General features: G+C 54.2%; 2 protein-coding genes across 3 annotated transcripts in view; both read right to left on the bottom strand.

Annotated features, from left to right (window-relative positions):
• The window catches only part of LOC148641371 (uncharacterized), a 25,088-nt gene extending 17,492 nt beyond the window's left edge, over window positions 1–7,596 (bottom strand). Inside the window, exon 1 of one of the 2 annotated variants that reach the window (XM_088618660.1) lies at window positions 7,156–7,596. The gene's annotated coding sequence lies outside the window, so the exon portion shown is untranslated. The remainder of the gene's footprint in view (window positions 1–7,155) is intronic. The other variant, XM_088618661.1, reaches the window with a different exon arrangement.
• Window positions 7,597–11,653: 4,057 nt separating this feature from the next.
• Window positions 11,654–15,000, bottom strand: part of slc5a1 (solute carrier family 5 member 1) — a 26,272-nt gene continuing 22,925 nt past the window's right edge. The window contains exons 14-15 of the mRNA XM_088617889.1: window positions 14,259–14,352; window positions 11,654–12,764 (exon numbers count right to left, since the gene is read on the bottom strand). Coding sequence (XP_088474015.1) covers window positions 12,544–12,764; window positions 14,259–14,352 — 315 coding nt within the window. The 3' untranslated portion in view covers window positions 11,654–12,543. The remainder of the gene's footprint in view (window positions 12,765–14,258; window positions 14,353–15,000) is intronic.

Here is a 15,000-nt window from a genome sequence, read left to right as displayed (position 1 = left end):
CAGCAGGGGAAGAGAGAGAGGAAGAGGGGCAGTAGTGTATCAGCAGGGGGAGAGAGAGAGAGGAAGAGGAGCAATAGTGTATCAGCAGGGGGAGAGAGAGAGGAAGAGGAGCAGTAGTGTATCAGCAGGGGGAGAGAGAGAGGAAGAGGAGCAGTAGTGTATCAGCAGGGGGAGAGAGAGAGGAAGAGGAGCAGTAGTGTATCAGCAGGGGGAGAGAGAGAGAGGAAGAGGAGCAGTAGTGTATCAGCAGGGGGAGAGAGAGGAAGAGGAGCAGTAGTGTATCAGCAGGGAGAGAGAGAGAGAGGAAGAGGAGCAGTAGTGTATCAGCAGAGGAAGAGAGAGAGGAAGAGGAGCAGTAGTGTATCAGCAGGGAGAGAGAGGAAGAGGGGCAGTAGTGTATCAGCAGGGGGAGAGAGAGAGAGGAAGAGGAGCAGTAGTGTATCAGCAGGGGGAGAGAGAGAGGAAGAGGAGCAGTAGTGTATCAGCAGGGGGAGAGAGAGAGGAAGAGGAGCAGTAGTGTATCAGCAGGGGGAGAGAGAGAGGAAGAGGAGCAGTAGTGTATCAGCAGGGGGAGAGAGAGAGGAAGAGGAGCAGCAGTGTATCAGCAGGGGGAGAGAGAGAGGAAGAGGAGCAGTAGTGTATCAGCAGGGAGAGAGAGAGAGATGAAGAGAAGCAGTAGTGTATCAGCAGGGGGAGAGAGAGAGAGGAAGAGGAGCAGTAGTGTATCAGCAGGGGGAGAGAGAGAGAGGAAGAGGAGCAGTAGTGTATCAGCAGGGGGAGAGAGAGAGAGGAAGAGGAGCAGTAGTGTATCAGCAGGGGGAGAGAGAGAGGAAGAGGAGCAGTAGTGTATCAGCAGGGGAAGAGAGAGAGGAAGAGGAGCAGTAGTGTATCAGCAGGGGGAGAGAGAGAGGAAGAGGAGCAGTAGTGTATCAGCAGGGAGAGAGAGAGGAAGAGGAGCAGTAGTGTATCAGCAGGGGGAGAGAGAGAGGAAGAGGAGCAGTAGTGTATCAGCAGGGGGAGAGAGAGAGGAAGAGGAGCAGTAGTGTATCAGCAGGGGAAGAGAGAGAGGAAGAGGAGCAGTAGTGTATCAGCAGGGGGAGAGAGAGAGAGGAAGAGGAGCAGTAGTGTATCAGCAGGGGGAGAGAGAGAGGAAGAGGAGCAGTAGTGTATCAGCAGGGAGAGAGAGAGAGGAAGAGGAGCAGTAGTGTATCAGCAGGGGGAGAGAGAGAGGAAGAGGAGCAGTAGTGTATCAGCAGGGGGAGAGAGAGAGAGGAAGAGGAGCAGTAGTGTATCAGCAGGGAGAGAGAGAGAGGAAGAGGAGCAGTAGTGTATCAGCAGGGGGAGAGAGAGAGGAAGAGGAGCAGTAGTGTATCAGCAGGGGGAGAGAGAGAGGAAGAGGAGCAGTAGTGTATCAGCAGGGGGAGAGAGAGAGGAAGAGGAGCAGTAGTGTATCAGCAGGGGGAGAGAGAGAGGAAGAGGAGCAGTAGTGTATCAGCAGGGGGAGAGAGAGAGAGGAAGAGGAGCAGTAGTGTATCAGCAGGGAGAGAGAGAGAGGAAGAGGAGCAGTAGTGTATCAGCAGGGAGAGAGAGAGAGGAAGAGGAGCAGTAGTGTATCAGCAGGGGGAGAGAGAGAGGAAGAGGAGCAGTAGTGTATCAGCAGGGGGAGAGAGAGAGGAAGAGGGGCAGTAGTGTATCAGCAGGGGGAGAGAGAGAGGAAGAGGAGCAGTAGTGTATGAGCAGGGAGAGAGAGAGGAAGAGGAGCAGTAGTGTATCAGCAGGGGGAGAGAGAGAGAGGAAGAGGAGCAGTAGTGTATCAGCAGGGGGAGAGAGAGAGAGGAAGAGGAGCAGCAGTGTATCAGCAGGGGGAGAGAGAGGAAGAGGAGCAGTAGTGTATCAGCAGGGGGAGAGAGAGAGAGGAAGAGGAGCAGTAGTGTATCAGCAGGGGGAGAGAGAGAGAGGAAGAGGAGCAGTAGTGTATCAGCAGGGGGAGAGAGAGAGATGAAGAGGAGCAGTAGTGTATGAGCAGGGGGAGAGAGAGAGAGGAAGAGGAGCAGTAGTGTATGAGCAGGGGGAGAGAGAGAGAGGAAGAGGAGCAGTAGTGTATCAGCAGGGAGAGAGAGAGAGAGGAAGAGGAGCAGCAGTGTATCAGCAGGGGGAGAGAGAGAGGAAGAGGAGCAGTAGTGTATCAGCAGGGGGAGAGAGAGAGGAAGAGGAGCAGTAGTGTATCAGCAGGGGAAGAGAGAGAGGAAGAGGAGCAGTAGTGTATCAGCAGGGAGAGAGAGAGGAAGAGGAGCAGTAGTGTATCAGCAGGGGGAGAGAGAGAGAGGAAGAGGAGCAGTAGTGTATGAGCAGGGGGAGAGAGAGAGAGGCAGACCTGGCAGACACAGGCAGACACAGGCAGACCTGGCTGCCCAGAGAGGACAGGCTGTGCTCCCACTGCCAGCAGGGAGAAATAGAGACAGAGGTGCACTTCCTACTGCACTGTGACAGATACTCTGGGATTAGAGAAACATTCTTCCCGAAATTCAGAAATCTAATCCCAGAGTTCCCACACCTGCCAAAACCACAACAGGTCCCAATCCTACTGGGAGAGGGAGGAGGGAACTCAGTTGATCTGGCAGCCCAGTATGTGATCTCCTGTCACAGCCTGAGGAACAGTGAGTCCGTCTCCCAATAATGCTCCAGCTGCCTACAGTATGTCAATATTATATAATATGTCTTTGTTGTAAATGTCTGTAACATGTCTGTAGATTTTATTTTACTTCTATTTTTTGTTTTGTTCTATGTTAATTTTATTATTTTTATTTGCTTTGGCAACACTGATTGTACCCATCGGTCATGCTAATAAAGCACCTTGAATTGAATTGAATTGAATTGAGAGGGAGAGGAAGAGGAGCAGTAGTGTATCAGCAGGGGGAGAGAGAGGAAGAGGAGCAGCAGTGTATCAGCAGGGGGAGAGAGAGAGAGGAAGAGGAGCAGCAGTGTATCAGCAGGGGGAGAGAGAGAGAGGAAGAGGAGCAGCAGTGTATCAGCAGGGGGAGAGAGAGAGGAAGAGGAGCAGCAGTGTATCAGCAGGGGGAGAGAGAGAGGTATTCTGCAGTATCCTAAATACACGAATACTGGCCTTCCTTACCGAACACAATGTCCTGAGTAAAAGTCAGATTGGCTTCTTGCCAGATCACCGCACATCTGATCACATTTACACCCTACACACACTGATAGACAAACACGTCCACCAAAAACACAAAGGAAAAATTTTTGCCTGCTTTGTCGATTTCAAAAAAGCATTTGACTCGATTTGGCATGAGAGATTGTTTTATAAACTACTCCAAAGTGGCATAGGGGGCAAAGTGTACGACATAATGAAATCAATGTATTCAGAGAGCAAATGTGCAGTGAAAATTGGAAACAAAAGGACTAAATTCTTCACCCAAGGCCGCGGCGTGAGACAGGGCTGCAGCCTGAGCCCAACACTGTTCAATATCTATATCAATGAATTAGCAGGAATGTTGGAGCAGTCTGCAGCTCCTGGTCTTACACTACACGACACAGAAATCAAGTTCCTGCTCTACGCAGATGACCTGGTCCTGCTGTCGCCCACAGAACAGGGGCTGCAGCAGAACCTGGCACTGCTGGAGCAGTACTGTCAGACCTGGGCGCTGACAGTCAATCTGGACAAGACCAGAGTTATGGTTTTCCAGAAGAAAGCCAGACCTCAGGGAAACAGGTACAAATTCACACTGAACAACAACACATTGGAGCACACATCCAGCTACACATATCTCGGTCTCACCATCAGCTCTTCCGGGAGTTTTGACCTGGCAGTGAAGGCACTCAGGGCTTTCTACACAATAAGAAGGAGGCTCTTCAACATCAACCCACCAACAAGAATCTGGCTCCAAATATTTGAAAGTGTAATCCAACCCATTGCCCTATACGGCAGTGAAGTGTGGGGTCCCCTCACAGACCAGGATTACACCCAATGGGACAAACACCCCACAGAAACTCTGCACATGGAGATCTGTAGAAACATCCTCCGTGTGCAGAGAAAAACTCCTAACAACGGGTGCAGGGCCGAATTAGGCCAGTACCCACTATTGATAAACATACAGAAAAGAATATTAAAGTATTGGCTACACCTAAAAAACAGTGACCAAAATTCCTACCACCACAAAGCCCTGCTGAGCCAAGAGCTGAGCCCAAAACAGAGCCCCCTGAGCCAGCTGGTCCTGAGGCTCACTGACCTGAGCCACACTGACACTAACCAGCATCAGGACAGCACTGCTAGAGCACCACAACTCAGACTCAACCACATCACAGCACAGATCAAACAGCAATATCTCACACACTGGGACACACACACACAAACACAACATAAACTGGAATGTTACAGAACCTTAAACAGGCAATACACACTAGCTGAATATTTGACCAAAATAAAAAATAACAAACAGAAACAGACCCTGACGAAGTACAGGCTCAGTGACCACAGCCTGGCCATAGAAACTGGGCGACAGGCAGACCTGGCTGCCCAGAGAGGACAGGCTGTGCTCCCACTGCCAGCGGGGAGAAATAGAGACAGAGGTGCACTTCCTACTGCACTGTGACAGATACTCTGGGATGAGAGAAACATTCTTCCCGAAATTCAGAAATCTAATCCCAGAGTTCCCACACCTGCCAGAGTCACAACGGGTCCCAATCCTACTGGGAGAGGGAGGAGGGAACTCAGTTGATCTGGCAGCCCATTATGTGATCTCCTGTCACAGCCTGAGGAACAGTGAGCCTGTCTCCCAATAATGCTCCAGCCGCCTACAGTATATGTCAATATTTTATAATATGTCTTTGTTGTAAATGTCTGTAACATGTCTGTAGATTTTATTTTACTTCTATTTTTTGTTTTGTTTCATGTTAATTTTATTATTTTTATTTGCTTTGGCAACACTGATTGTACCCATCGGTCATGCTAATAAAGCACCTTGAATTGAATTGAATTGAATTGAATTGAGAGGAAGAGGAGCAGTAGTGTATCAGCAGGGGAAGAGAGAGAGAGGAAGAGGAGCAGTAGTGTATCAGCAGGGGGAGAGAGAGAGAGGAAGAGGAGCAGTAGTGTATCAGCAGGGGGAGAGAGAGAGAGGAAGAGGAGCAGTAGTGTATGAGCAGGGGGAGAGAGAGAGGAAGAGGAGCAGTAGTGTATCAGCAGGGGGAGAGAGAGAGAGGGAGAGGAAGAGGAGCAGCAGTGTATCAGCAGGGGGAGAGAGAGAGAGGGAGAGGAAGAGGAGCAGCAGTGTATCAGCAGGGGGAGAGAGAGAGAGGAAGAGGAGCAGTAGTGTATCAGCAGGGGGAGAGAGAGAGAGGAAGAGGAGCAGTAGTGTATCAGCAGGGGGAGAGAGAGAGGAAGAGGAGCAGTAGTGTATCAGCAGGAGGAGAGAGAGAGGAAGAGGAGCAGTAGTGTATCAGCAGGAGGAGAGAGAGAGGAAGAGGAGCAGTAGTGTATCAGCAGGGGGAGAGAGAGAGAGGAAAAGGAGCAGTAGTGTATCAGCAGAGGAAGAGGAGCAGTAGTGTATCAGCAGGGGAAGAGAGCGAGAGGGAGAGGAAGAGGAACAGCAGTGTATCAGCAGGGGAAGAGAGAGAGAGGAAGAGGAGCAGTAGTGTATCAGCAGGGAGAGAGAGAGAGGGAGGAAGAGGAGCAGCAGTGTATCAGCAGAGGAAGAGGAGCAGCAGTGTATCAGCAGAGGAAGAGGAGCAGCAGTGTACCAGTACGCTTGGTGCAGACAGATCTCTTGACCAGCAGACCCAGAAGCACTGATCCCAGCTCCTGACAGCCCTGCTGAGCCAGCTGACTCGGCATCTGACAGACCCCCGGTCTCAACTGACCCCAGACACGCCAGAGACCCCAGACGCGCCAGAGACAGCCCAGAGACACGCCAGAGACGCCAGAGACAGCCCAGAGACAGCCCAGAGACATGCCAAAGACCCCAGACGCGCCAGAGACAGCCCAGACACGCCAGAGATGCCCCACAGATGCCCCAGACACGCCAGAGACAGCCCAGAGACGGCCCAGGGACCCCAGACATGCCAGAGACACACCAGAGACAGCCCAGAGACACGCCAGAGACAGCCCCAGACACGCCCGCTTCCAGCTGACAACAGGAGGCACTGCTTGAGGCAAAGGACTGTGGGAGTCTGCAACGGCGGTAAGATCGGAGCCGCCGTCCTGACTTCTTTCAGGACAGCTGGGAGAGCTCCTGGGACAGGAACTCTCTTCCCCTCTCTGGGCCCGGACAACGGCGAGGCCATTTCGGGGGTCACCGTGAGCCCAGCTGCCCGGGCGCCTGGACACGCAGTGAAAACCCACACGAGGAGACACGACCCCCCTGCGGCTGCGGCGGCAGCCCGGGCGTGTTCCGGTCCCGGTCAGGACCGGCGCGCAGCCCGACCGGAGTGAGCGGGGGGGTTACAGTCATCCACCGAAAACAGAAACACTCGAGCTGCGTGTATTGTCAGCTTCAGAGCGGGTCACACGGGGCTGCTGCAGCTGAGCCTCCATTCGCACCCGAGCACGGTCTGTTCTTCCAGCTCCCGGCCCGGGCACGCACACCTCTCCCCCAGCAGTCACACAGTGTCCACAGTGGCTCTCGGACACGCGTGGGGTGCCTGCAGACGCCTTGGGTGGGCTTATTAAACCGCGGGGATGCAGGAAGCACAGGAAAGGAAATGAAATGAACGGGTCATTTTCCCGAACCCCGCTGCTCTCCTGACGGGAGCTGATATGAGGGAAGAGGGGGAGACCCGCACGAACACCGCCGGCCTCATCATCATCATCATCATCATCTGCGGGGACGCTCTCCGTCCCGGAAGTGCGCAGATCCTGTCACTCCACACCCCGCGCGTCCGCGACACAGACACGCACTCGCAGGGACAGAAGAGGAGCTCACCCCGCGCAGCCAGCCCGGCTGGCTCGGTACCGGGTCGGTACGGGCTCGCTCGAGCAGGAACATCAACCCGCGGACACAGCCGAGCCCGAGCCGCCGCGTGGGGGAGCGAAACGGGATGAGAGCCTGAACCGAGTCCGGTTTGTTTACGCGATCAGCCATTGACAACCCCCGCAGCTGCGCCCGCTGCCACCGGCCACCGGCCACGACCCCCGGCGCTTGCCTGGCCAAGCCCCCGCGGCGCCGCGGTCGCCCACGCTCGCTCTCCCTCTTCTCGCTCGCGCTCTCTTCCTGCGTGGACCCCTAGGCTCGCGGATCCATCCTGTCTCGCGGGCCAGCCCTGTGGAGAAGAGTCCCGCACGCTCACGATGGCCGCTTCCGGCACGCACCCCACTACTACCGCCACGCGGCCGCAGCCAGCGCCGCCATTGGCTGCTGCGCTGGATGTTTCCGCCAATAGGCGCCGGAGGAACTGCCCCCCTCTGTCTGACTCCCGGATTCAAAATTCAAAGCTGTAGGGCAGCCTGTCTGCACGGCGCTCAGCCGGCTCACAGATACTCCCGGCAAGGGAGGAGGTACCTCTTCCCCTGCTCTCCCGAATCCCACTGGCTCTGCCTGTCCCGTCTCCCTGAATCCCCACCCCGTCCTGCAGTCAGAGCCGCCGAGGACAGAGGACAGACCTGGAAACAGCTCAGCTCCTTCTGTGTCTACTCCCCCTCAATTTAATTCAATTCAATTCAAGGTGCTTTATTAGCATGACCGATGGGTACAATCAGTGTTGCCAAAGCAAATAAAAATAATAAAATTAACATGGAACAAAACAAAAAAATAAAAGTAAAATAAAATCTACAGACATTTGCAACAAAGACATCTCATAAAATACTGTACAGATACTGTAAACATATTGAGAATTATTGGGAGACAGACTCACTGTGACTCTCCGTGTGCAGAGTTTCTGTGGGGTGTTTGTCCCATTGGGTGTAATCCTGGTCTGTGAGGGGACCCCACACTTCACTGCCGTATAGGGCAATGGGTTGGATTACACTTTCAAATATTTGGAGCCAGATTCTTGTTGGTGGGTTGATGTTGAAGAGCCTCCTTCTTATTGCGTAGAAAGCCCTGAGTGCCTTCTCTCTCAGTGCCTTCACTGCCAGGTCAAAACTCCCAGAAGAGCTGATGGTGAGACCGAGATATGTGTAGCTGGATGTGTGCTCCAATGTGTTGTTGTTCAGTGTGAATTTGTACCTGTTTCCCTGAGGTCTGGCTTTCTTCTGGAAAACCACAACTCTGGTCTTGTCCAGATTGACTGTCAGTGCCCAGGTATGACAGTACTGCTCCAGCAGTGCCAGGTTCTGCTGCAGCCCCTGTTCTGTGGGCGACAGCAGGACCAGGTCATCTGCGTAGAGCAGGAACTTGATTTCTGTGTCGTGTAGTGTGAGACCAGGAGCTGCAGACTGCTCCAACATTCCTGCTAATTTATTGATATAGATATTGAACAGTGTTGGGCTCAGGCTGCAGCACTGTCTCACCCCACGGCCTTGGGTGAAGAATTTGGTCCTTTTGTTTCCAGTTTTCACTGCACATTTGTTCTCCGAGTACATTGATTTAATTATGTCGTACACTTTGCCCCCTATGCCACTTTGGAGAAGTTTATAAAACAATCATGACAAATCGAGTCAAATGCTTTTTTGAAATCGACAAAGCAGACAAAAAATTTTCCTTTGTGTTTTTTGTGGACATGTTTGTCTATCAGTGTGTGTAGGGTGTAAATATGATCAGATGTGCGGTGATCTTTTAAGAAGCCAATCTGACTCTTGCTCAGGACATTGTGTTCGGTAAGGAAGGCCAGTATTCGTGAATTCAGGATACTGCAGAATACCTTCCCCAGGTTACTGTTCACACAGATGCCCTGGTAGTTGTTGGGATCAAGTATATCTCCACTCTTATAGATGGGCGTGATCAGTCCTTGGTTCCAGGCCTCGGGGAAACATCCAGCTGTCATGATGAGATTGAGGAGTTTGAGCAGGGCTTGTTGCAACTTTGGGCTGCTGTGTCTCAGCATCTCATTTATGACTCCATCATGGCCACAGGCTTTGCGTGGTCTGAGGGCCTGGAGTTTGTCCAGTAGCTCCTGCTCAGTGATTGGGGAGTCTAAGGGGTTTTGGTTGTCTTTGATCGGCAATTCCAAAATTTCAAGTTTTTCACAAGTGGTGTTTTGGTCTGATTGATTTGTATTTGGGAGCTTTTGATAGAGATTTTCAAAGTATGTTTGCCAGATTGTTCCATTTTGGATGGCCAATTCTTCTGGTTTTGATTTGTTTAAATTGTTCCACTTCTCCCAGAAACAGTTCTGATTTAGTGACTCCTCAATTTCTGCAAGTTGTTTGTTTATGTATGTGTTTCTTTTCTTTTTCAGCATGTTTGTAAAGTTTTACCATGTCACAGTACCCGAGGCGCAGATCTGTGTTGTGTGGTTGTCTGTGTTTTTCATTTGAGACATTTGGTAGTGCATTTCTGATGTTTTTGCACTCCGTATCGAACCACTTTTCTTTTGCTTTTGTTTTTTGGTAGTTTTTTTATTTAGCTGTTTTTAGCCTAGATTTTGATGCTAGTTTGTGGAATAGGTGATTTAGTTTTTGTGTGGACCTGTTTATGCCGAATTTGTTGGTTTGATATGGAGTGTTTAGGAATGTGTCCAACAATGTCTGAATTTCTTCATCGTTCAGTGCAGTTTGGTATCTGTCTAGGCTGTCTGTGTCCCATCTGTATGCCTGGTTGAGGTCATACAGCTGGCTGGGCTGTGTCAGTGTGTCTCTGTGCTGGTGTGCTCTCTTCATGTAGAGTGTGATCTGGCTGGGGTCGGAAAGAGGAGTTTGTGGCCTGACAGTGAAGGCACTGATACAGGAGGAGTCCAGGTCAGTGATGGCGTAGTCCACCATACTGCTGCCCAGAGCTGAGCTGTAGGTGAACCGCCTAGAGAGTCCCCTGTAGTCCTGCCGTTGACGATGTACAGGCCCAGCCCTAGACAGAGCTGCAGCAGCTCGCGCCCGGTGCTGTTGACCGTGGTGTCATGGCTGCACCTGTGTGAGGTGACCGGTGTGTGGTACAGAGGGGATTGTCCGAATATGTGAGTGTTTCCCTGTGTGCTGGTGAAGTCTGCCAGTGTGCCTGTTCGTGCATTGAGGTCACCACAGAGCAGCACGTTTCCCTGGCCCTGGAAGTGACCGATCTCCGTGTGGAGACTGGGGAGAATTCCCTCACTGAGGGCGGGATGTAGACAGCACACAGGAAGACCTCATTTTATGTACAGATGGTATTTCTTTTGATTTTAAGCCAAACTCGTGACTCTTCTTTCTTTACTAATTGTATGGAGTGACTGAGCTCCGCTCTGTACCACACAATGATCCCCCCAGAATCTCTGCCCCGGCTGATTTGGGTTTTTTTGACAGAGGGCACCATGATCTCCTTGTAGCTTGGGGGACAGTGGGTAGCCAAGTCTCCCCGACACCATGTCTCCTGTAGGATCATGATGTCTGTCTCCTTTACATCTTTGATAAATTCGGGATCAGTGCTCTTCAGCCCAAATGCTGACGAGCCCAGACCCTGAATGTTCCACATACTTATTATTAGAGATCTCATTGTTATCGTTTGAATTATCTTTGCAATTTGTTATTGTTTTCTGGAACTGTATCAGATTAGTGTCGGACATTTACATCATCAACAGAAACAAGTATTGTGCTGGGTTTGTGTCTGTCGCTGTGGGTGGTCGTACTGTAGTTCAGCTCATAAGCCAGGTGCAGATGAGGTTCAGGAGCTGCCGGGTTTCTCCCAGCTCCAAACCGCTCGGGACTGCTGGTCTGGCCAGGGCTGCGGCGTAGCTGTGCAGGAGGGGCTCGGTCCGGCTCTGCTGTTGTGCTGGATGGGGAGGGGTTGTGGTTCTGGTCCGGTTCAGCTGCTGGTCTGGGTGAGGGGCATGGGGTGGGGCGCTGGTTCTCTCTTTGTCCCTCTTTCTCCTTCTCTCTCTGTTCCTCTCTCTATCCCCCTCTCAATCTCTCTGTTCCTCTCTTTCCCTCTGTTCCTCTCTCTATCCCTGTTCCTGTCTATCCCTCTCTCTGTTCCTCTCTCTATCCCTCTCTCTATCCCTGTTCCTCTCTATCCCTCTCTCTGTTCCTCTCTCTATCCCTCTCTCTATCCCTGTTCCTGTCTATCCCTCTTTCTGTTCCTCTCTCTATCCCTCTCTCTGTTCCTCTCTCTATCCCTGCTCCTCTCTTTCCCTCTGTCCCTCGTTCTATCTCTCTCTATCCCTCTCTCTGTTCCTCTCTCTATCCCTCTCTCTCTATCCCTCTCTCTGTTCCTCTCTCTATCCCTCTCTCTGTTCCTCTCTCTATCCCTCTCTCTCTATCCCTCTCTCTGTTCCTCTCTCTATCCCTCTCTCTCTATCCCTCTCTCTATCCCTCTCTCTGTCCCTCCATCCCTGCAGCCTGTGATGGCAGAATTCCAGTTCTCCAGGGGGAGTCTCTCTCCACTGCTCAGCAGCTTGGGAAAATAAAGAGCTGCCCTGCTCACTTGTGAATAATAATTCACATTAATTGCGTGTATATAGCGCCTTTCACCCTGACGTTTCCCGGACTCCAGAGGAGACAGCAGGTCCTCTGGGTAGATATCTCCCCGTACCTGCGCATCACTCGCCCTCCCAGCAGAAACACAGCTCACACACCACGGAGGAAATAGTTCATTTATTCAAACTGGGACACGGCAGGTCCTCAACGCGAGAACATTCACCCACAGGCCCTTTCCTTGGACAGGAAGCCCCGCTCTCATTTAATTATAAACAATCTACCGGGGGAAAGGGCTGTGCTGCACTGGAGGGAATCTCGGAACGATCCGGCACTCTGTCCAGGAAGCCCTGACGGCGGTCCAGACTTGTGTTGGGCCGTGCGTGGGTGGTCTGGGTTCTGGACCCAGAGGCAGAGGGTCCTGGGCCCTGCAGGCTAACAGACACCTGTGTTGGTCCAGGGGTTACCTGAGGACAGCGGGCTGGGCCGGACCGGGCCGGACCGGGCCGGGTCTTGGGCTCCTGGGCTACAGAGGGCGGACAGTCCGAGCCCGGAAGGAGCTGGAAGTGTGTCTAGAGTTTGGCCAGAGCCAGGGAGTTGTTTTAATCTGCAGGAGGGAGGGGAAGGGACCAGAACCCAGGCCCGTGTGCGGGACGCTGAGGGAGCAGACACCGGGCCCGGTGCTGCTGGGCTCAGGACCCGGGTTCCTCTCTGCGCTTCACCCTGGGGTCACTGGGCCTCGCTGTAGCACGCCAGTCTTGTCCACAGCTCCGGTCCAGATCGGTCCCCTCTCTTCCGGGCCCTGGAGTCGGGCTGCACCGGTGCTCAAGGCCATGACAATCGCTGTCAGAAGGTGGGAGTGCAGACCAGAGGGAGGAGAGAGGAGGGAGGTGATGGTGGCTCAGGGCGGTGAGAGTCCAGCACGGTGGGTGTCCAGCGCAGGGGTGTCCAGCACTGTGACTGTCCAGAGCTGTGAGTGTCCAGTGCGGAGAGGGTCCAGCGCTGTGAGGGTCCAGCTCGGTGAGAGCCCCCACGCCCCCACGCCGCGGGCAGCTCTACCCGAAGAAGCCATGGAAGAAGACAGCGACGGTCAGCAGGATGATGGCGTTGATGTTGACCACGTTCCGCCACAGCGGCTGCTCGGTGGTGTCGGTCAGCTTCCTCTGCAGCTCCGCCTGCTCCTCGGCGCTCAGCTGGGGGCCGGTGCTCTGCTCGAACCCGCAGAACCAGTTGTAGGCCTTCCTCCAGCAGCTGGGGTCCCCTTGGGGCACGGGCTCTGAGCGAGACAGCACAGCACACTGCCTCACTGCCTCACCTCCAGACAGCACAGCACACTGGCTCACTGCCTCACCTCCAGACAGCACAGCACACTGCCTCACCGCCTCACCTCCAGACAGCACAGCACACTGGCTCACCGCCTCACCTCCAGACAGCACAGCACACTGCCTCACCGCCTCACCTCCAGACAGCACAGCACACTGGCTCACCGCCTCACCTCCAGACAGCACAGCACACTGGCTCACCGCCTCACCTCCAGACAGCACAGCACACTGCCTCACCGCCTCACCTCCAGACAGCACAGCACACTGGCTCACCGCCTCACCTCCAGACAGCACAGCACACTGCCTCACTGCCTCACCTCCAGACAGCACAGCACACTGGCTCACTGCCTCACCTCCAGACAGCACAGCACACTGGCTCACTGCCTCACCTCCAGACAGCACAGCACACTGCCTCACTGCCTCACCTCCAGACAGCACAGCACACTGCCTCACTGCCTCACCTCCAGACAGCACAGCACACTGCCTCACTGCCTCACCTCCAGACAGCACACCACACTGGCTCACTGCCTCACCTCCAGACAGCACAGCACACTGCCTCACTGCCTCACCTCCAGACAGCACAGCACACTGGCTCACTGCCTCACCTCCAGACAGCACAGCACACTGCCTCACTGCCTCACCTCCAGACAGCACAGCACACTGGCTCACTGCCTCACCTCCAGACAGCACAGCACACTGGCTCACTGCCTCACTGCCTCACCTCCAGACAGCACAGCACACTGCCTCACCTCCAGACAGCACAGCACACTGGCTCACTGCCTCACCTCTAGACAGCACAGCACACTGGCTCACTGCCTCACCTCCAGACAGCACAGCACACTGGCTCACTGCCTCACCTCTAGACAGCACAGCACACTGGCTCACTGCCTCACCTCCAGACAGCACAGCACACTGGCTCACTGCCTCAACTCTAGACAGCACAGCACACTGTCTCACTGCCTCACCTCCAGACAGCACAGCACACTGGCTCACTGCCTCACCTCCAGACAGCACAGCACACTGCCTCACTGCCTCACCTCCAGACAGCACAGCACACTGGCTCACTGCCTCACCTCCAAACAGCACAGCACACTGCCTCACTGCCTCACCTCCAGACAGCACAGCACACTGCCTCACTGCCTCACTGCCTCACCTCCAGACAGCACAGCACACTGGCTCACTGCCTCACCTCCAGACAGCACAGCACACTGCCTCACTGCCTCACCTCCAGACAGTACAGCACACTGCCTCACTGCCTCACCTCCAGACAGCACAGCACACTGGCTCACTGCCTCACCTCCAGACAGCACAGCACACTGCCTCACTGCCTCAACTCCAGACAGCACAGCACACTGGCTCACTCTTTCACTCTGTCCTTCACTCACACTCTTCCTCTGTGTCTCACTCTCACACTCTTCCTCTGTGTCTCACTCTCACTCTTCTCTCACCCTCCACCTCCAGGGCAGGCGGCTCCTCCCAGTCCTGCTCCAGGTCCTCCCTCGGCTCCTTGCTGTTCCTCAGAGTCCAGCACAGCCGGTGCAGCTGTGGGGAGAGCCAGGGTCAGGGTCACCGGGGTCAGGGCAGGGTCATTGGGGTCAGAGTCAGGGTCAGGTTCAGGGTCAGAGTCAGGAGAGACTGGAGCAGAGTCAAGGGCAGGGGCAGGGTCATCAGGGGCAGAGTCATTAGGGGCAGAATCAGGGGCAGGGGCAGGGTCAGAGTCAGGAGAGTCTGGAGCAGAGTCAAGGGCAGGGGCAGGGTCATCAGGGGCAGAGTCATTAGGGGCAGAATCAGGGGCAGGGGCAGGGTCAGAGTCAGGAGAGTCTGGAGCAGAGTCAAGGGCAGGGGCAGGGTCATCAGGGGCAGAGTCAGGGAAAGGGGCAGGGTCATCAGGGGCAGAGTCAGGAGAGTCTGGAGCAGAGTCAAGGGCAGGGGCAGGGTCATCAGGGGCAGAGTCATTAGGGGCAGAATCAGGGGCAGGGGCAGGGTCAGAGTCAGGAGAGACTGGAGCAGAGTCAAGGGCAGGGGCAGGGTCATCAGGGGCAGAGTCAGGGGAAGGGGCAGGGTCATCTGGGGCAGAATCAGGGGCAGGGGGAGGTGCAGAGTCAGGAGAGACTGGAGCAGAGTCAAGGGCAGGGGCAGGGTCATCAGGGGCAGAGTCAGGGAAAGGGGCAGGGTCATCAGGGGCAGAGT

Source organism: Lepisosteus platostomus, chromosome 24, assembly GCF_059453375.1.
Source record: "Lepisosteus platostomus isolate fLepPlt1 chromosome 24, fLepPlt1.hap1, whole genome shotgun sequence".
NCBI lineage: Eukaryota > Metazoa > Chordata > Actinopteri > Semionotiformes > Lepisosteidae > Lepisosteus > Lepisosteus platostomus.
The sequence above is the reverse complement of the archived record's forward strand: the minus strand, read 5'-3'. Positions and strand labels throughout refer to the sequence as shown.